At 44.7% G+C, this 22,270-nt stretch overlaps 1 protein-coding gene across 1 annotated transcript; it reads left to right on the top strand.

Annotated features, from left to right (window-relative positions):
- Positions 1 to 1,822: 1,822 nt before the first annotated feature.
- On the top strand, positions 1,823 to 22,201 carry plk1 (polo-like kinase 1 (Drosophila)). The gene is made up of 11 exons (XM_068056035.1): positions 1,823 to 2,359; positions 3,197 to 3,365; positions 6,759 to 6,903; positions 6,989 to 7,082; positions 8,042 to 8,261; positions 11,662 to 11,713; positions 16,818 to 16,918; positions 17,494 to 17,571; positions 19,916 to 20,070; positions 20,943 to 21,125; positions 21,227 to 22,201. The coding sequence occupies exons 1-11, from the start codon at positions 1,991 to 1,993 to the stop codon at positions 21,431 to 21,433; spliced, it is 1,773 nt and encodes a 590-aa protein (XP_067912136.1). The 5' UTR covers positions 1,823 to 1,990; the 3' UTR covers positions 21,434 to 22,201.
- Positions 22,202 to 22,270: the final 69 nt, after the last annotated feature.

A 22,270-nucleotide genomic window follows, 5' to 3' on the forward strand; every position in this document is an offset into this window, starting at 1 on the left:
CGTGGATGTACCTACACAAAGATCAAGTGGTTCAAGAAGGCGGCTCATCATAACCTTCTCGAGGGCAATTAAGGATTGGCAATAAATGTTGCCAGAACGATTCTGATGAAGGGTCCCTGACCTGAAACGTTAACTCTGTTTCTCTCTGCACAGATGCTGCCAGACCTGCTGAGTATTTCCAGCACATTCTGTTTTTATTTTAAACACTCAGGTAAACTTGCACCTTGGCACACCCAGTGAGTACAGGAACTGGAGCAGGTCATTTTGCCCCTCAAGTTTGTTCCATCATTCATTGAGATTTGGCTGATCTGCGATCTATCTCCATATACCCACCTTGGCCCCAGATTAAAGGCCCACTTAGGTATAAAATTGAAACCCAACCTGGGCCCAAGTCCTTTAATTTTTTTTCACGCCCGACCCGACCCAACCCAAATATCGCAATAAATTTAATGATGCCAAACATGTTATTGTGCTCTACCTTGTCCAAATGGTAATACTTGTGATCCTGTTCATCTGTTCCAGCAGCAGGCTATTCCTGCAGATAGAGTTGTGGGGAATCATGGGTGAGCCTGATCCCACGAGTTCCTGGAAGCAGCAGTGTCCAGCCCGACCCGACCTGAACCGAATGCTGGACGAGGAATATTGACCTGACCCAACCCGAACCCGACACGTAGTCAGGTCTAGTCGGGTTCAGGTTGGGTTGCCAGGCTTTACCTCATGTCCCTCAATACCTTTGGATAACAAAAATATATATCAATCTCTGTTTTTAAATTAACAATTGATCTAGCATCAATTTCCATTTGTGGAAGAGAGTTCAAACTTCTACCACCCTTTGCCTGAAGGAGTGTTTCCTAATTTCACTTCTGAAAAGGTCTGGTTGTAATTTTTTGACTATGCACCCAGTTGTAGACTCTCAATCTACTCTCGCTGTTTCCCTTAATATCTTAAATTTGATCAAATCACCCCTTCACCTTTTAAATTCCAGTTTTGGTCTTCCCAATATTTAATTGGAAGATATTTTTGCCTATCCAGTACTGGATGTCAGACAAGCAGTCTGGCAATTTAGAGACAGTGCAGGGGTCAAGAAAGGAGGTGGTGGTAAAGCTGGGTTTTGTCAGCATACATATGGTAACTGATGTGTTTCCAGATGATGTCCCTGAGATGTAGAATGTAGGAGGGGGTTAAAGATAGATCTTTGTGGGACATCAGAGGCAACTGTGCTTGAGCACAGAGAAGCCATTGCAGGTGAATCTCTGGCTACAATTAAATAGATAAGAATGGAGCCAGGTGAGAGCAGCCCATAAACAGTGATGGCATCTTTTACATCAACCTGAGCGGGTAGCTGGGGCCTGTGTTTAACATCTCATCAGCCACCTCCGACAGTGCAGCACTCCTTCAGTACTGGCATAGGAGTGTTAGTCAAGATTGTGTTAAAGTCTCGAGTAGAAGCTTGAGCCCACAACCTTCTAGCTACAAGGCCAGGGTGTTATCCACTGAGCCAGAGCTTCAGAGACCTGTAGCCACCAAGGAGTCAATGCCTTCTGAAGAGAGCAAAAATTTGGGGTGAATGACATGCTTCGATGGAAAGGCCTCAGCCGAGCTCAAGACCCCGCCTATTTTTGTCCTCCGTTGCCCAGGAAATAGCGTGTAGAAGCTTAGCGCGCTCTGATTGGTGGGCAGTGCTGTCAATCACACGCAGTCGCCTGGCAGCCGCCCGGGTGCATTTAAACTTCGCTCCCGGCATTCAGCGTGGCACCGGGTTCTATTTAAATAAAATCAGCCAATCGGAAGCGTCGCTGAGCTCGCTAACTGCCGACGCTCCAGATTTGAATCAGAGCCTGCGAGCTGGTGACCTGGGACGGACGCGACCGGGATTTTGCTACCTCCTTTCTCCAATTGCAGCAGCACCTGAGTGTGACAGGCCCGGAAAGGAGTCTCGTCATTCGACTTGGGACTTTTATTTCCCTTTTCTGTATTGAGCTAGTTAAAAATGACCACGGTGTCCGGTAAACCGTCAGCCAAGGTGGGAGCAGTGGCCCCGGTGGTGGTCCCCCCGGTGGCTAAGGAGATACCCGATATCCTAGTGAACCCCAAGACCATGAAGAGGTACACGAGGGGCCGCTTCCTGGGCAAAGGGGGCTTCGCCAAATGTTATGAGATCTCCGACATGGACACCAAGGAGGTGTTTGCCGGTAAGATCGTGCCCAAGACGTTGCTGATGAAGCCACACCAGAGGGAGAAGATGTCCATGGAGATCTCCATCCACAAGAGCCTTAACCACGCCAATGTGGTGGGCTTTCACGGCTTCTTCGAGGATGATGATTTCGTCTACGTTGTGCTGGAGCTGTGCAGGCGGAGGGTGAGTGTCCAGGGAGCGGGTACAGGATAGGAATTTGAGCTGCTAGTCCCTAGAACCGGAGCTGACTTGTATCTAATTACCCCGCGACCCCCGCCCGAATTGACCGTTTGTAACGGGGATGCTGCGGGACAAAGAATGTGGCGCCTCGCCGCGTTCGGACGGTGGAACCAACTGTAACAATTTGGGAGAGGGGCGGGGAGTCTCACTGGCAACGGCACCAATCAAAGGGGCTCCTCCCGGGGGATTGGTAACAATGTATCGAGGTGGACAAACTGGTAACAATGTATCGAGTGGGTTGCTCGCTATGTATCCGCTCAGGGCGCTAAATTCTAACCGTTCGGCTTTTGTTCGTTTCAGCTCATGTCAGTTTCTACCGCTGGGGTTTCACTGGGTCCATTTCCCTACCCCGTCCCTTCTAGGTCTAGTTCGAGTTTGTTCTGAACTCGGGCCGTTCGCCTCGTTGGGACTCTCTCTCTTTAAAGGGAGTTGATATTTAAAAATCCGGCAGCTCGGAGCGGGTTGGCTGACGGGCGTGTTTACTCAACGAAGGTGGAGCCACCGAGTCAACAACTGAAACTCATTGGATCGGACGTTTGTTACACTATATTCCCTGTTTACGCTCTTTCCCTCACCAACCTCCCTATCTATTTGCCAAATGGCTCAGTAAAGTGACCATGAATAGCTGTTGCTCCAGCAAGGGAAAGCCGTTTCCGCAGACTCCGGTGCCCCGTATCCGCCTGCTGCGGATCGGGTGCGGCCAGTAATTCTCCTCTGTCTGATCTTAGCGAAACTTTTTCAACCGTCTCTTTGATACGATAATAAAACGAAAATGTTCAGTCTTTGTTAGAATTGCACAAGAGGCGGAAGGCTGTCACGGAACCCGAGGCCCGGTATTACCTGAGGCGAATCATCCTGGGCGGCCAATATCTGCACGACAACCACGTTATCCATCGAGATCTCAAGCTTGGCAACCTCTTCCTCAATGATGATATGGAAGTGAAGATAGGTAAAGCATTGTTCCGTGTCTTATCCGGGTGTCAGTACTGGATAGCCACGTATTGGTGTTCTCCTGCAAAACTGTTACATGGACATATTTTTTTTGAAATCGAGCTCATTTGCTCATGCCCATACACCACACTGCCAAGGGAAGTTGGGCAGTGAGTGCGGGGCAAATTTTCCTCTACCAGTGCAAGTCATACACATTCGGGGTTACCCACATCAGTCCAGGTGCATCACTGTTCCCTGACCTACATCCAGTGTAAGGGGCGTCGTTGGTGGTGTGCGCAAAATTGCAAGTGCCATTTAAAGGGACGGGGACAATTAAAGGGAGAATGTTGTAATGGGTGTGGTTAAAATTTGAGTGCATCTCATTTGCCATGGCTGTAAGGGACAACAGCGTGAATGGAAATTAAGTCTCTGTCGTTTTGAGAGACTGCAGTTGACAGACTTGGCATGTCCAGAGAAACAATGATTCATGTTATTTTAGTTTAGAGATACAGCACTGAAACAGGCCCTTCGGCCCACCGCGTCTGTGCCGACCATCACCCACCCATTTATACTAATCCTACACTAATTCCATATTCCTACCACATCCCCACCTTCCCTATATTTCCCCTACCACCTACCTATACGAGGGGCAATTTATAATGGCCAATTAACCTATCAACCTGCAAGTCTTTGGCATGTGGGAGGAAACCGGAGCACCCGGAGGAAACCCACGCAGACACAGGGAGAACTTGCAAACTCCACACAGGCAGTACCCAGAATTGAACCCGGGTCGCTTGAGCTGTGAGGCTGCGGTGCTAACCACTGCGCCGCCCTGGTAAGGTAGTCCAGCACTGCACCTGACTTTCTGCTGCTCAGGCCCCTGTGAGGACTCTTGCCACTCCAGCTGCTGCCATGTAGGTTCAAAAGTGTCTCAGTATGTAGTTGGCATGTTGGGTGCAGTCAGTTGGGCTTTGGGACCGAATGACTGTTCTGCCTTAATGCAGTATCATGTCATAATGACATGGCTTGGGTGCTTCTGAATAGCCATCCAGCATAATGGTCAGACAGACCTTCACAGTTACCTGTCATTGGCTGCCTTGTCACAAATTTATCTTTAGGTTTGATGCCTCTATGTCTACTGTGTTTTGATGCAGGCCTTGGTTGAGTGAGCACAGAGCACCTCCTGTGCTGATCAATCTCCCTGTGGTCGTGGCCCTCCTCTAATTCATATCCCTTGGATGGAAGGATTTCCACTGGGAAACCAACTGGATATAACCAAAAGGATAGGGAAAGATCAGCTGGGCCACTAAACCTGTCCAACCCGAGAATGGTGCCACATAGCCCACATTCTCCCACCCACACAAACAAGCAAGCTCCAGGAGACCAATGATACAGCCCCCAACGACCCACCTACATTCTAGCAGTTTTGTCCTCTTTTTACTGAGACTTCAAGAGGATGTAGGCTGGTGGAATGGGCGAGACCCATGGCAGATGAAATTTAATGCAGAATGGTATGACATAGGAAGAACAAGGAAAGGCAATATAAACTAAGGGATTCAATTCTAAAGGGGGTTGCGGGAGCAGAGGGACCTGGGGATATATGTGCATAAATCATTGAAGGTGGTAGGACAGGTTGAGAAAGTGGGTAAGATGGCAAATGGGATCCTAGGCTTTATAAATAGAGGCATAGAGTACAAAAGCAAGGAAGTTATGGTGAGCCTTTATAAAACTCTCTTTGCCTTAACTGAAGTGTTGCCCAATTCTGGGCACTGCACTTTCAGAAGGATGTGAAAGCACTGGAGAGGATGCAGAAAAGATTTGAGTGGGACATTGGAAATAGGAACAAGAGTAGGCCATTCGGCCCCTCAAACCTGCTCCATCATTCAACTAGACCATGGCTGATCATCTACCTCAATGCCACTTTCCTGCACTATCCCCATATCCCTTGATATCTTTTAATATCTAGAAATCTATCAATCTCTCTTGAATGTAATTCAGTGACTGAGCCTCCACAGCCGTCTGGTGTAGAGAATTCCAAAGATTCACCACCCTCTGAGTGCAGGAATTCTTCCTCATCTCAGTCCTAAATGTCTTGCCTCTTATTCTGAGACTGTGTTCCCTAATTCTAGAGCCATCCTTGCCCCCACCACCTCCACCCAGCTAGAGGAAACATCTTTCTTGCCCTGTAAGAATTTTGTATGCTTCAATGAGATCGCCTCTCATTCTTCTAAACTCGAGAGAATACAGGCCTAATCTCCTCATTCTCTCCTCATGGTTCCAGGGATGAGGGACTTCAGTTACAAGGATAGACTGGAGAAGCTAGGGCTGTTCTCCTTTAGAGGAGAAGGTTGAGAGGAGATTTAATAAACATGCTTAAAATAGTGAGGGGTCTGGATAAATTGATTTAGGGAGAAACTGTTTCCATTGGAAGATGGGTTGAGAACCAAAGAACACTGATTTAGGGTGACTGGCAAAAGAAGCAATGGCGATAGGTCACTGAAAGTGGCAACGCAGGTGGATAAGGTAGTCAAGAAGGCATACGGCATGCTTACCTTCATCGGTTGGGGCATAGAGTATAAAAATTGGCAAGTCATGTTGCAGCTGTACAGAACCTTAGTTAGGCCACACTTAGAATATTGCGTGCAATTCTGGTCACCACACTACCAGAAGGACGTGGAGGCTTTGGAGAGGGTACAGAGGAGGTTTACCAGGATGTTGTCTGGTCTGGAGGGCATTATCTATGAGGAGAGGTTGGAAAAACTCAGATTGTTTTCACTGGAACAATGGAGGTGGAGGGGCGACATGATAGAGGTTTACAAAGTTATGAGCGGCATGGACAGAGTGGATAGTCAGAAGCTTTTTCCCAGGGTGGAAGAGTCAGTTACTAGGGGACATGGGTTTAAGGTGCGAGGGGCAAAGTTTAGAGGGTATGTGCGAAGCAAGCTTTTTTTAGAGGGTGGTGAGTGCCTGGAACTTGCTGCCAGGGGAGGTGGTGGAAGCAGATGCGATAGCAACGTTTAAGAGACATCTTGACAAATACATGAATAGAGGGATATGGGCCCCGGAAGTGCAGAAGGTATTAGTTTAGGCAGGCATCAAGATTGGCGCAGACTTGGAGGGCCGAATGGCCTGTTCCTGTGCTGTTCTTTGTTCCTTGATATGAGGAACGTTTGTGCAGCACATGGTTAGGATCTGGAATGCACTGGATGAGAGTGTGTTGGAGGCAGATTCAATCATGACTTTCAAAGGGAAATTGGATAATTCTGAAGAGAAAATTTGCAGGCCTCCAGGGAAAGGTATGAATGGAACTAGTTGAGTTGCTCTTAGAGAGCTGGCATGGGCATGACAGGCCAAATGGTGCCTGTGTTGTAACCAGGATAATCACTCACCTGCGGTGTGGATTGTTTTGAAGGTGACTTTGGTCTGGCTACAACAGTACAGTATGAAGGAGAGCGCAAGAAGACCTTATGTGGGACACCCAACTACATTGCCCCAGAAGTGATTGGCAAGAAAGGGCACAGTTTTGAAGTTGATGTCTGGTCTCTAGGCTGTATTATGTGAGTATTTCATCCTTCACTGCTGAGGGGGTTTCAATGGGGGTTTTAATTCCATCCTACTCACACCATTTTTGCCCCCTTGCAGGTATACACTACTAGTGGGGAAACCTCCATTTGAAACTTCCTGTCTTAAAGAGACGTACCTGAGGATAAAGAAAAATGAATATAATATTCCCAAGGTGAGTGCTTAGCACTGAGCAACTACTCTGGGCATTGGACTTAAAGCTCTAGTGTGTTAAATTGGGTAGGTTTGCCTTAAACCCATCAGTGGATGGGAGTCTGGATTCCTTGAGATTGTTTTGCTGGGGACTACTTTCATACATTTATTATTGCCTTGTTGTAATGTTAACTTCTGACAACATTTAAAAAAAAAAACAAAGTTCTGATATCATCCATCAGGAAAGATTAAACAGGCTGGAGTTCTTTTCTTTAGGAAAGAGAAGGCTGAGTGATGCCTGATGGAGAGATCTTTGATTATGAAGGAGTTTGATTAGGGTGGATGTCAAGATGTTTCCACTTGTGGGGAATCCAAAACTAGGTGCCATAAATGTAAGATAGTTGCTAATAAAATAAAGCCTGGCTCGGATATAAAATTAAAACCCGATCCGACAACAGCCAACCCGAACCTGACCCTGGCCTGAGTCCTTTAATTTTTTTTACATACCTGACAAAATAACAAACATATTAATGGAACAAAAAAATCATAGATTAAAATGAAAACAATACAAAATAAAACAGTACAGTCCAACCTGACCCGAGCCCAAATGCTGGAGGCAGAATTCAGACCCTACCTGACCCGAACCAGACACATGTAGTTGGGGTCCGGTAGCCAGGCTTTATAATCAAACCAGTAGAGAATTCAGGAGAAACATCTTTACCCAAAGAGTGGTAAGAATGTGGAACTTGTTACCACATGAAGTGGCTGAGGTGAGTAGCATTGATGCATTTAAAAGGAAGCTAAATAAGTACAAGAAGGAGAAAGGAATAGAAAGATATGATTGGGGGAGATGAAATTGTATGAGGAGGTGGTATGGATGGGTTGAATGGTCTGTTACTGTTCTGTAAATTTCATGTAATAAACTTTTTGTAGTCCTCCACATTCATTTATAATCATTTAACTGCTCTAAACGTTTTCCAGCACGTCAACCCTGTAGCTGCCAACCTCATACAGAAGATGCTCCGATCAGATCCAAGTGCACGGCCCAACATTCACGAGCTGCTGAATGATGAGTTCTTCACGGTTGGCTACCTGCCTGTCCGGTTGCCCACCACATGCTTGACGATGGCTCCCAGGTTTTCTCTGGCTCCTGGTGGGATTGATTCCAGTATGAGGAGGCCACTTACTGAACTTAACAAAGGTACCGCATATTGAGCAGCGATGGGATGGCCACTCTTTTGACATGATATTTCCACTTGGTGTTCATGCATACTATAGTTGGGTGAATTAAGAATCTGTCAATCTAGAAGCAAGAAGATCCATTTTTAAACTGACCACTTAACAAAGGCAACGTAATAATTGTGGGGAACTTTAATCTTCATATAGACTGGATAAATCAAATCAGCATAGGTAGTCTGAAAGATGAGTTTGTAGAATGCTTCTGTGACAGCTTCCTAAAACAATAGTTTGTGCAGCCAACTAGGGATAAAGCTAAAATAGAAACAGAAAATGCTGGAAATACTCACAGGTCAGGTAGCATCTGTGGAGAGAGAAATGCTTAACATTTTGGGTCTGTGATCTATCCTCCATTCTGATGAGGCTGAATATTTCCAGCATTTACTGTTTTTATTTCAGATTTCCAGCGTCAGCAGTATTTTGCTTCTGTACTGGGGATAAAGCTATTTTAGATCTAGTATTGTGTAATGAAGCAGGATTAATTAGTAATCTCATTACATAAGATTGTCTGGAGGTAAAGTGATCATAATACAATTAAATTCCATATTAAGTTTGAGACTTGAATATGCCACTCTCAACCAAGAGTGGTATGATGGGAAACAGTGATTTTCAGTGATGTAAAATATTCAACAAATGTTTTTTCTAAAAAAAAACTCAGCAAAAAAGATGCCTTACTAGTGACGTTAGGAATGGTATTAGATTAAAAGAGCCTTTTAATGTTGATAGTAAGCCTGAGGATTGGGAGAGTTTTAGCAACCAGCAAAAGGTAACCAAAAAGTTGATGAGGGGAAAAATAGAACGTGTAAGCTAGCCAAGGATATTAAAACAGATTTAGAGCTTTTACAAGTATGTAAAAAAAGAAAGTTAACTAATGGAAGTAAACATTCTTCCCTTAGAAGCTTACACAGGATAAATTATTTTGGGAAATGAGGAAATGGCAGAGATGCTGAACAAATATTTTCTCTTTGCAGTAGATACAAATTACATACCAGAAATGGAGGATAACCAAGGGGCTGATGAGAGTGAGGAACCTAAAGTAATTAATATCAGCAGAGAGAAAGTATTCGAGAAACTTAAGGGGCTAAAAGCTGACAAATCCCTAGGATCTGATGGCATACATCCTAGGGCTCTTTAATAAAAAAAAATAAATAAAAACTGCAGAGATGGTGGATGTACTGGTTATGATTTCCCAAAATTCCCTACATTCTAGAATAGTCTCAGTGCATTGGAAGTTGGTAAATGTAAAACTGTCATTCAATAAGATGGAGAGAGAAAACAGGGGGCTACAGGCCAGTTAGCCTGACATCAGTCATTGGGAAAATTCTGGAATCTATTATTAAGGAAGTCTTGATAATGCACTTAGAAAATCATAGTCAACATGGTTTCATAAAAGGGAAATTGTGTTTAACAAGTTTACTAGTTCAATCCTCAAAAAACTAGTAGGGCAGATAAAGGGGAACCAGTAGATGTAGTATAATTAGATTTCCAAAAGGCATTCAATAAGGTGCACGAATGAGGCTGCAAGGTGAGATAAGGGCTCATGGAGTTAGGGGAAATATTAGTGTCGATCGAGGATTGGTTAAGGGACAGGAAGCGGAGAGTAGGAATAAACAGGGCATTTTCAAGTTGGCAGGTTGTAACGTGGAGTGCTGCAAGAATCAGTGCTGGAGTCTTATTTATAATCTATATTAATGACTTGGATGAAGAGACTGAGTAATATTTCTAAACTTGCTGCTGATACTAAGCTAGCTGGGGTATAAGCTATGAGTAGGACATAGACTGCAAAGGGATTATAGACCAGTTAAGTGAGCAGAAAGGTGGTAGATGGGGTATAATGAGGGAAATGTGAAGTTATTTACTTTGGTAGTGAGAATAGAAAAGCAAAATATTTTAGAAGGCGTGAAACTTTTAAATGCTGGTCAGAGAGACTTGGGTGTACTCGTACAAGGAACACAAAGTTAGCATGTGGTTACAGCAAGCAATTAGAATGGAAAATGGCATGTTGGCCTTTATTGCAAGGGGATTGGAGTACACTTTTAAGGAAGTCTTGCTATAATTGTATAGGGTTTTGAGACCATAACTGGAGTACTGTATGCAGTTTTGGTCTCCATAACCTGAGGATAAATATACTTGCCTTGGAGGTGGTGCAGTGATTGTTCACCAGATTAGTTCCTGAGATGAGAGTTATCCTATGGTGAGAAGCTGAGTAAATTGGTCATATCCTTCTGAACTCCAGAGAGTATGAGAGGTGATCTTCTTGAAACATTCAAGATTCTGAAGGAGCTTGATGAGGTAGACACTGAGGTTGTTTCCCCTGGCTGGGGAATCTAAAACACTGGCACAATCTCAGGATAAGGGATCAATCATTTAGGACTGAGATGAGGAGAAATTTCTTCACGCAAAGGATTGTGAGTTTTTGGAATTTTCTACCCAGAGGTTTGTTGCTGCTCCCATCCTTGAGTATATTCAAGGCTGAGGGGGAATCTAGAGATATGGGGAGTGGGTGAGAAAATTAAGTTGAGGCAGATGATCATCCATGATCTTATTGAATGTGGAGCAGGCTTGAGGAGCTGCATGATCGACTCCTGCTCCTATTATGTTCTTAACATTTTCCCTCTTAGTTAATGATTCAGTGTTGCAATCAAGCTCCTTTGGTGTATTGGTACTAAATTATAAATTGTAGCCAACATGCGTGTGATGCTGTTTGTCCCAATTGTTCCACCACCATTGACTGCTCCAGTACTAATACTTTATCCAGTGCTGCAGAAGAGATCTCTTTCCAGACATTTAGTTTGAAAGGAAGGGACCTGTAACGTTAGTTGTTCATTGTTGAAAGGGGCACTGTCTAAAAACTTTACACTTTAGGAACATAGTAAATTACACTTGCCCTGTCTGATTGTAGGTTGTCATATTGGGGGTTTTACTTAATGTTCTATTTGCAGCTGTGATGTCTGGCAGAAGTTTCTGCATATTGAGGAATACACCAACACACGATTGAATGTACTAGGATCCATGGGACTGATGTGATGTGGCAGAGTTAGTGGAGGACTTGTCCCTCACCCCATGCTGTAGAATAGCATACTGACTATCTGAACTTGTGCTCTTAATAGCATTTGCAAGTGACAAATGCGCCATGTTTGTTTGAAGTCTCTGCCAATCACTGGATCATTTGGGTTCAAGCTGAAGGGGAGGATTTATGTTTTTTCTGCCTATAGTCCAAGGGAATTGGTCTATTTGCTAGCATCACAGTCCCAATCTTATCAAGACAGTCCGCTGGTAATTCACTTCCCCTAATGGTTTGAGATTCTCTAATTACGGTCAGTGTCGTTGTTGAATGATTGATCTTTGTAACGTTAATCCAATAGATGTTCCAGCTGGTGACAAACCAGGCAAGTCTGAAGATGATGGAGTGGCCAGGTAAATATTCCCTTACTATTAGAAATAGGGTTTTAGCTTGGGTAGTGATGGAGTTTCATGCAGATCAAAGCAAGCTTTTCTTGACTATTTGGGGAGGAACTTCAGCTATTGCAATTCTTGATTTTTTTTCTATATATGTTGACTGTGCATGTTAGATTTTGTCCCTCTAGGGAGTAGTGTTGTCGCAGTGGAGCTGAGTCCTTCAGCTTCCAGTCAGGTTTAAGTAGTTGAGTTATCTTTCCAGATTCTTTTTCCTCTTGCCTGTAATCCAGGGATGTAAAGGCCAAATTTAGTGACCTGCCGCCCAGATGGAATCTACTGAATGAGTGGAGACCAGAAATTGAACCTGGGAGGCTGTATTGGTTCAGTGTTGTGCAACATGATGCTATTGTGCATTGAGCTGTTTGAGGTTTTAAACTACTGCGGGAGTCAGCAACTTTTTTTTTTAACCGCAAGAGTTTTTTTTTAAATGCCTAAAATTAAAAAATATGGTTGACTTAAGCAAGCCACTCAGTTGTACCAAACCACTACAGCAAAGTCGAAAAGGAATAAAACTGAACAGACTACCTGGAATCAACCTAGACACACCCTGCACAGTCAACCCTGCAACATCCTCCTTGCTAACATCTGGGGACTTGTGCCAAAATTGGGAGAGCTATCCCACAGATGAGTCAAGAAACAGCCTGACATACTCACCAAATCATCCCTTGCAGCCAATGTTCTGGAGTCAAATCACCATCCCTGCTCCCAGTCCCACCAGCAGGACAGACCCACCAGAGGTGGCGGCACAGTGGTATACAATCAGTAGGGAGTGTCCCTAGGAGTCCTCAACATTGACTCCGAACTCCCAAGGCATAAGGTCAAACATGGGCAAGGAAACTTCCTGCTGATTACCACCGACTGCAATCACCCCCACACCTCAGCTGATGAGTCGGTATTCCTCCATGTTGAACACTTGGAAGAAGCACTGAGGTAGCAAGGGCACAGAATGTGTTCTGGGTGGGGAACTTCAATGCCCATCACCAAGAGTGGCTTGGTAATGCCACTACAGACTGAGCTAGTTGAGTCCTGAAGGGCATATCTGAGACTGAGCCTGTGGCAGCTGGTGAGGAAACAAAAATGAGCAGGAAAATCCAGATTAGCATTGCCCTCACCAATCTACCCATCACAGATGCATCTGTTCATGATAATATTGGTATGAGTGAGAACTGCACAGTCCTTGTGGAAATGAAGTCCCATCTTCACAGTGGGGATAGTGTCTGTCGTGTTGTGTGGCACTACTGCTAAATGGGATAGATTCAGAACTGAGCTCAAAACTGGGCATCCATGAGGTGCTGTGGATCAGCAACAAAATCATATTGAACCATAAATCAGTAACCTCATGGTCCAACATATCCCTCACTCTACCATTACAATCAAGCCAGGGGTCCCCTGGTTCAATGAGGAGTGCAGGAGAGCATGCCAAGAGCTGCACAAGGCACACCTGAAAATGAGGTACTAACCTGGTGAAGCTACAACACAGGACTACATGCATGCTAAAGAGCATAGAACTTCCAAAAGACAGACAAGTTGGTGGAATGGGCGGGCAGACAGGTGGCAGATCACGCTCAATTGAGAGAAACGTTGAAGTGATTGATTTTGGTAGGAAGAACATGGAGAGACAATATAGAATAAAGGGTACAAATTCTAAAGGGGGGTGCAGGAGCAGAGGGACCTAGGTGTATATGTGCATAGGTCATTGAAGGTGGCAGGACAGGTTGAGAGAGCAGTTAATAAAGCATACAGTATAGGGTGGCACAGTGGTTAGCACCGCAGCCTCACCGCTCCAGCGACCCGGGTTCAATTCTGGGTACTGCCTGTGTGGAGTTTGCAAGTTCTCCCTGTGTCTGCGTGGGTTTTCTCCGGGTGCTCCGGTTTCCTCCCACAAGCCAAAAGACTTGCAGGTTGGTAGGTAAATTGGCCATTATAAATTGCCACTAGTATAGGTAGGTGGTAGGGAAATATAGGGACAGGTGGGGATGTGGTAGGAATATGGGATTAGTGTAGAATTAGTATAAATGGGTGGTTGATGGTCGGCACAGACTCGGTGGGCCGAAGGGCCTGTTTCAGTGCTGTATCTCTAAACTAAACTAAAGTATCCTGGCTTTATTAATAGGGGCATAGAGTACAAGAGCAAGGAAGTTATGTTGAACTTGTACAAGACACTAGTTTGGCCTCAGCTGGAGTATTGCATCCAATTCTGGGCACTGCACTTGAGGAAAGACGTGAGGGCATTGGAGAGAGTACAGAAAAGTTTCCCGAGAATGGTTCCAGGGATGAGGAATTTCAGTTATGAAGATAGATTGGAGAAGTTAGGACTGTTTTCCTTGGAGAAGAGAAGGCTGACATGATTTGATAGAGGTATTAAAAATCGTGAGGGATCTGGACAGAATTGATAGAGAAACTGTTCCCACTCGTGAGAGGATAGTGAATGAGAGGGCACAGATTTAAAGTAATTGGTAAGATGAGCAAAAGTGACCTGGGGAGAAAATTTTCACGCGAATGGTTAAGGTCTGGAATGCACTGCCTGAGAACATGGTGGAGGCAGGTTCAATTGAAGCATTCAAAAGGGAATTAGTTATATGAAAAGGAAGAATGTGCAGTGTTATGGGGAGAAGGCAGGGGAATAGAACTGAGGGAGTTGCTCTTTTTCAGAGAGCTGGTGCAGACACGATGGGCCGAATGGCAGCCTCCTGTGCAGTCGTGATTCTGAGCAGAAGCAGCATGCTATAATAGACAGAGCTCAGCAATTCCAGAATCAATAGATCATCAGCAAAGTGATGGTAGGTATCATTGACAGTGCTATCAAGCAGCACTTGTGCAGCAATAAACTGCTCACCAATACTCTGTTTGGGTACTGCCAGGGCCACTCAGCTCCAGACCTCATTACAGCCTTGGTCCAAACATGAACAAAGGACCAGAACCCAAGAGATTAGATGAGAGTAACTGCCCTTGACATCAAGACAGCATTTGACAGAGTGTGGCATCAAAGACCCCTAACTAAATTTGAAGTCACTGGGAGTTGGGGGGGAAAACTCCCTTGGTTGGAGTCATACCTAGCACAAAGGAAGATGGTTGTGGTTGTTCTGCCGCAGGAGATTGCTGCAGGACTTCCTCAAGATCATGTTCTAGGCTAAGCCATCTTCAGCTGCTTCACCACTGACCTTCCCTTCATCATAAAGTCAGAAGTGAGGATGTTTGCTGTGTTCAGTATCATTCATAACTCCTCAGTAGTCAATGTCCACGTGCAGCTAGACCTGGACAACATTCAGGCTTGGGTTGATAGGTGGCAAGTATCGTTCATGCTACACAAGTGTCAAGCAATGACCACCTCCGAGAATTTAACTATCTCCCCTGAACATTTAACAGCATTGCCATCGCTGAATCCCCCATTAACATCCGGAGGTTACCATTAGCCAGAAACTGAACTGGACAAGCCATACATATACTGTGGCTACAAGAGCAGGTCAGCGGCTGGGTATTCAGCAGCAAGTAACTTGCTTCCAGATTCCCCAAAACCTGTCCATCTACAAGGCCCAAGTCAGGAGTGTGATGGAATACTCTACACTTTCCTGGATGATTGCAGTTCCAACACCACTCAGGAAGCTTGACACCATCCCAAAGCAGCCCGCTTGATTGGCACCCCATCCACCAACTTAAACATGCACTCCCACCGTCGATGCACAGTGGCAGGAGTGTGTACCACCTACAAGATGCACTGCAAGCCTCCTTCGACAGCACCTTCCAAACCAGTGACCTTTATCACCTAGAAGGACAAATGCAGCAGATGCATGGAAACACCACCACCTGCAAGTTCCCCTCCAAGCTACACACCATCCTGACTTCGAACTATATCACCATTCCTTCACTGTCACTGGGTCAAAATCCTGGAACACTCTCCCTAACAACACAGTGGGTTTACCTGCACCAGGTGGACTGCAGAGGTTCAAGAAGGCAGCTCACCGCCACCTTCTTGATGGCAATTAAGGATGGGCAACAAATGCTGGCCTTGCCAGCAATGCTGACATCCCATGTGTGAATAAAAGAGAAAGTATTTGGAGCCGTGAGACAAAAATTCTGCATTTCTAAACCAAATACTCACCAAATTGCCAAGTGTCTTTGGTAGAATGCATAATTTGCATATATAATACACATGTATTGAATTTGTGTATCGGGAGGAGAAAAATCAATTAACAAGACCGAACTCTGAATTATCGCATTGACTTTACTGTAATTTTTTAAAGTCATCTTTAAAACAAACTTTGACTTGATTAACATTTTTTTGGTATTGATTGTCATGATTAATAAAAGCTTCTAAATAACACTTAGAATAATTTATCTTGGCTTTATTAGGAAAGATGATGCTCACAACCATAAAACCCATTCCTTGAATTGAAGGCATTATCTATATATATATGGTGTTGCTGTACCACTCAACAGGTTTATTTAGAGCACAGTGATTTTCGTTATTTGGAACCATAAAGTGTAGCATAATTAGCCTTTAATCACAATAAAAATGTGGCTTACTTTACTTAAGTTTTTTTTTCATGTTAATGTGATCCAACTGGAAAATGTTGGGAGCCATGAATTAGATGAAGAGCTGCATGTGGCTCCAGAGCCACAGGTTTCTGACCCCTGAACTACCCATAAAACCTGTAGTAGTTTACTGTTCTGAGTGTTGGAAAAACCAGTTGATTTTATTCCCACCTGGACCCAGTCTTTTACAACTCGTACCATGTGTAGACTGCTCAAATGTTGGAAAGGAAATGAATGAAGGAAAGACATCAGATGATACTACTTGAGAATATCCAGTTGTAAAACTGGCTAAATTTCCTGAACTTAAGTTACAGTTGCTGTATTGCTCTAATCTACCAAAATGTACCGGAGGAAGAAAAACTACTTCTATTTATATGGTGACTTATCATTTCTCCTTGAATGCTTTATGACTTGGACTAGATATCAATCATGGTGCATAGGTGTTGCTTGAGTGACCAAGTCCTCTGTCTACTGCACGCATTCATGAATACATGACTTTTACGACTAAACTAATTTCTATTTTCTACAGGGAAGTAGGGGAGTACAATGATTTCTACCTCTCGGACCTGCTGCAGCAGTTAAACAGTGTAGTAGCAGCAAGGCCAGCTGACAAAGCAGTCATCAGACAAGGTACAGAAACTGCATTTTAGAAATGGTAGCTCTTGCTGTGTTGTTGGAATTTAGGTCTTGTTCACCTAGAGTGCTGATGGAATGCTAGTGCCCCTGGAATTGATGTCACATTTAATGGCAGTGGAATGAGATAGAGTGATGTCACCTCTCCAACCAGGTAATGGTTGGTCTGTTAACCTTCTGTGCAATTAATTATTGTACATTTTCTATCAGTTAGTTTAGCAATCACACTTACCTTTTATTGATTTTTTTTGGGGTAATTGTGCTGTAAAACATTGACTGAATCAGTATCTAGCTAAAATAGTAAAGATAAATAAGGGGTTATGAGGATGGTGTGGGGGAAAAAGGCATTGAAGTGGACGACCACCCATGATCGTGCTGAATAGCCTACTCCTGTTCCTATAAATGAAGTTACCTCAAATTTATTAAATTTAATGTGTTGCCCTTCCTACTAGATGGGCCTGTCTGTCACTGTCTCATTTTCTGTTTTTCACCCCTGCTCCATTTGAGGTTTTTGAATCTGAGCATGTATGAATGCAGTGTTCACTGTTCTTTCTCTCCCTCTCTCCTGGTAGAGGAGGCTGAAGACCCGGCCTGTATACCGATCTTCTGGGTCAGCAAGTGGGTGGATTACTCTGATAAATATGGTTTGGGTAAGTTTACCAGTCTGGACAGCCGTTTTCAGATGACTTGTGTAATCCACTGGCATTGTAAGAATGTATCTGCTTGTGCCTGATATGTAGCCTGCATAGTAGATATCAGAGGATGAAGCAAAAATTGGAAGCATTGTGAACTTTGAGGAGGATAGTGTAGAACTTCAAAAGGACATAGACAAGTTGGAATGGGCAGACCGGTGGCAGATGAAGTTCAATGCAGAAAAATGTGAAGTGATTCATTTTGGGTGGAAGAACTTGGAGAGACAATATAGAATAACATGACTACTGACAACACAGTGGCCTGCTGACGTCATGAGAGCACACCAAGCTGTGCACATGCGCAAGCGGTCTCCTATGCTCTGAGATGCTGCGCATGTGCAGTCTAAATCTCGCCAGGATTAACTGACGCGTGCGCAGGAAATCATTTCTCCTCTTTTTTTTTTCCCCTCTTTCCCTCCCCCCCCCCCCCCCCCCCCCGCCCCGCTAGCTCTAGGCTGTGCCGCCTCCCTCCTTTTGGCCACTCACTCCAATGTTCGATAATTCCTCACCCTGTGGCCCAAGGAAGCAAGGCCGGCCGCGAGGGGTGACGTAGGAGGGAAGAGGCGCGGCCCGCGGCCTAGAGCTGGAGGATGGGGGTGAGGTGGGTGGGGGAGAAGAGAAGAAGCGGCCTGAGAGTGGGATGTCGGGAGAAGTAGGGAATGATTATCCAGAGAGCGGGATGGCACTGAAACCTCATTGAATTATGGAGGGAGTGCAGCACTCGGAGATGCTGTCCTTTTGATGACTTTAAACAGCGCAATGCTCTTCCGAGTATCAACCAAAACATGTCAATCGTGTGCTGCCATATTTCCTTATGAAACGACAGTCACTGCTCCTCAAGTAATTCAAATTACGTGAATTAAGATGACTTGGTACTATATAACTGGCGCATGTGTAGGAGAGAGCGGGGAGGTGGCGATTGCAACCTTTGAGGGGACTTTTGCGCTGAAGCTTTTCTGTGATTAAATCCTGGCAGCTGCCTGAACGTTGCAGACTGTGACGTTTCAGTGGTACAGACTGCATTTGCACATGTGCTAGTACTGCGCCACCTAATGGTTGCATTGTCAGCAAACTCCGCCCTTAAAGGGTACAATTCTAAAGGGGTTGCAGGAGCAGAGGGATCTAGGTGTATATGTGCAAAGGTCAGTGAAGGTGGCAGGACAGGTTGGGAGAATGGTTAATAAAGCATGCAGTATCCTGGGCTTTATTATTAGGGGCATAGAAGACAAGAGCAAGGAAGTTGAACTTGTACAAGACACCAGTTCGATCTCAGCTGGAGCATTGCGTCCAGTTCTGGGTGCCGCACTTTAGGAAAGATGAGGGCACTGGAGATAGCACAGAAAAGATTCATGAGAGTGGTTCCAGGGATGAGGAACTTCAGTTATGCAGATAGATTAGAGAAATTAGGACTATTGTCCTTGGAGAAGAGACGGCTGAGGAGATTTGATAGAGGCGCTCAAAATCGTGAGGGGTCTGGACCGAGTAGATGGAGAGAAACAGTTGCCACTCATGAAAGGATCGCAAACGAGGGGGCACAAATTTAAAGTAATCGGTTGCCGAATCGACATGCAAAACTTTCATGCAGTGAGTGGCTAAGGTCTGGAATGCACTGCCTGAGTGTGTGGTGGAAGCGGGTTCAATTGAAGCATTCAAAAGGGAATTACTCTTTCGGAGAGCTGGTGCGAAGATGAAGGGCCGATTGGCTGCTTCCTGTGCTGTAATAATTCAGTCATACTGTGATTATGGAGCACTAGTATCTACATACCTTGGGTCCTCTCACCATTTTCTTTCAGTCTTTTTTGGTTATGATTATCTGCCTGGATGTGAGTCTGGATTGATTTTTCAGGGCTATTTCAGCCTGAACTGACTGATAAGTAGAGCAGTTTAATTGGCGCTGTTGGAAATTGGGAGGGAATGGATTTGCTTGAATACGACCCTGGTGTTGGGCCCCACAGCCTACTCGGGAAGTGCTGTGAGGGAGAAGCTCCCCTGGTGGAGGAAATGGTGGGTTCAGCCTTGCAGGCTTGGCTTGTCCTGTACACTGGGCTCATCCAGAAACAAGAGATCACTAACTTGCTGAGTGGAGACACTGGTTAATGAACACACTGGCCCAGGACGCTTGCTCACATTCTCCATATTTAAATCTGTTTGTAATTCTGCATCCTGCCACTTGAAGCCTTTGACGTAGATTACTATTTTTTTTCATTTTGGTTCATGTGATATCTGATCAGTAGGGAGTTTTCCCCATGCATATTGGGAGCTTGTACAGTGTCTGATCCTGACTCTGCAAATCACTCTCTAGGTTATCAGTTATGTGACAACAGCGTTGGTGTTCTCTTCAATGATTCCACTCGTTTAATCATGTACAATGATGGTGAGAGTCTTCAGTACATCGAGCGGGACATGACTGAGACTTACCTGAACTTTCGATCCTACCCTCCCAACCTAAGTAAAAAGGTGAGGTGCTGCAGAAGAATTACCAGAACTGAGTAGACGTTCAACAGAAGCTCATAACATGGTACTTGGACTCAAGGCCCCAGATTTGATCTGTGCTATTGGTTATAAAGCATTAGATCAATTGCTGAGATTCGCCAAGTTTGCTAGGAGATGGCACTGTTAATCTAACATTTTATAGAGAGTAAACCTAGTGGGATCACTCCTGCCTCAGTCAGGAGAGGGTTTGAACTCTGTGGAATACCTGCAGGGGTGGAGTTGAGTGGGTGCATGTCTGTCCATCCACACCATCCCTTTTCCCCCTGCAGTATGGGTTGTGGGAGTTATTTTTAAACTCCTGTACATCCCACCCATCCCACCAGCTGATATAGAAATAGTTACAGCCAGAGAGCATTTCACAGGCCTGTCAGACAATTAATCAGCTTGCAAACAGTACTTCAGTACTGTTTTCCAAGGCAGTATGAAAAGATGTGATGGTGATCTAACAGGTATGTTGACCTGTATCTGGGAAAACATCAACCTACTTATTAACACAAATCTGAGATTATTATCTCTTTACATGGGATTAGGGACAGGCAAAATCAAACCGGGTTACTGCTCCACTGGTTCCTCTTGGAATTGTAGAAAGGCCAATCCCCACTACAATTGAATGCTTGCTCTCTGGCCTCAGTCTTGTCCAAAGTATTGGAAGATGGCAAGTGTCTTCTTTCTCCCCAGGGAAAGTTGTGGACCTTCAAGAGGGTTGGGAATAGTTGACCTCAATTGGGTGACAGCTTATTGCCCAACAGAGTCAGTAATTGGGACCATGAAAGGAATTCAACATATAGAAGGAATGGCCAATAGGAGAATTGTTAATGGAATCGTTTTGCTTGCAGGCGACCCTGCTAAAATATTTCCACAACTACATGAGCGAGCATTTGTTAAAGGCAGGAGCCAACATCACCCCCCGGGAAGGTGATGAGTTGGCGAGGCTCCCATTCCTGCGGATCTGGTTCAGGACGCGCAGTGCAATAGTCTTGCATCTTAGCAATGGAACCGTCCAAATCAACTTTTTTCAGGTGAGAACCCCTCTTTAAATCACCATTTGGAAGTTATTTTTAGTTGAGAAATACAAGGAACACTTTTTTTTTTCATCCCCCCCCCCCCCCCCCACTTCCAGGACCACACTAAGATCATTCTGTGCCCACTGATGAATGCAGTGACCTACATCGATGAGAAGCGGGAGTTCCACACATTCAAGCTGAGCATGATTGAGGAGTATGGCTGCTGCAAGGAGCTGGCGAGCCGTTTACGTTACGCTCGCACCATGGTGGAGAAGCTGCTCACCACGAAAGCTGTGGCAGCACGGGTCAAGCACACCGCATGAAGACTGGAGCTTCTGACTGGCTGACTTCTATCTGCTCCTAACTGGATTGGACTAATTCTTCTTTTTAGGGGGCAAAAGGTTTGTGTAAATAAACCCCTCCATTTTTTTTTTGTAAGGCTCGATTTTTGTATTAAAACACTTTTTGAAATATCCAAGCAAACGATGTTTTGAACTGAGTTTGGAAGGGCAGAAGCATGATGGCTTTCCATTATGTGTAATGACTTGAGGCAGATGGGATCATGTAAATTAAGCTGTACATTGTGTGCCATGAAGTTTGCTTTTTCACTCCTCTTTGTGCAGTTGTTCTAATTTTATATCCAAATGTCAAAAAGCACTTTACAACCTTGAGTTCCACTGCTTCTCGGGCAACCGTCGAGGCTTGGCCACTTCCTCTATTTTCCTGCACCCCCACCCATTGACATGAAAGCCTGTTCTAATGAGATGTGGAACTCCAGTAGTTGAAGAACAGCAGGTTAGTTCCTAGATAGTTGGTGCTCTTGAACAGTAGGAAGATGCAGTGACTGATTCCAGTTTGGTGTGTAGTTGCGTTTGGATGAGAGGCTGAAATGGGCACCTCGCACAATATGAATGTTTAACGTTGGCCCTAACTTCTATTCCAGAAAGTCTATCCCGAGATCAGCTGGACAAACATTTTTAGAACAACTTTCTGTATAGCTGTTCACACTGGTCTCTCTCTGTTTAACGGGAGAACATTTTGTACTTAATACGATTTTTTAATGTAACATATTAAAGAAATAAAGATCTGTTCGGTATGTGATTTGTCTTGAATAACTTGCAGTGTTGATTTAGAGGCAGAACAGAAAAACTGACAGCACA

This window comes from Heterodontus francisci, chromosome 24 (genome assembly GCF_036365525.1).
Source record: "Heterodontus francisci isolate sHetFra1 chromosome 24, sHetFra1.hap1, whole genome shotgun sequence".
In the NCBI taxonomy this organism is placed as follows: Eukaryota; Metazoa; Chordata; class Chondrichthyes; order Heterodontiformes; family Heterodontidae; genus Heterodontus; species Heterodontus francisci.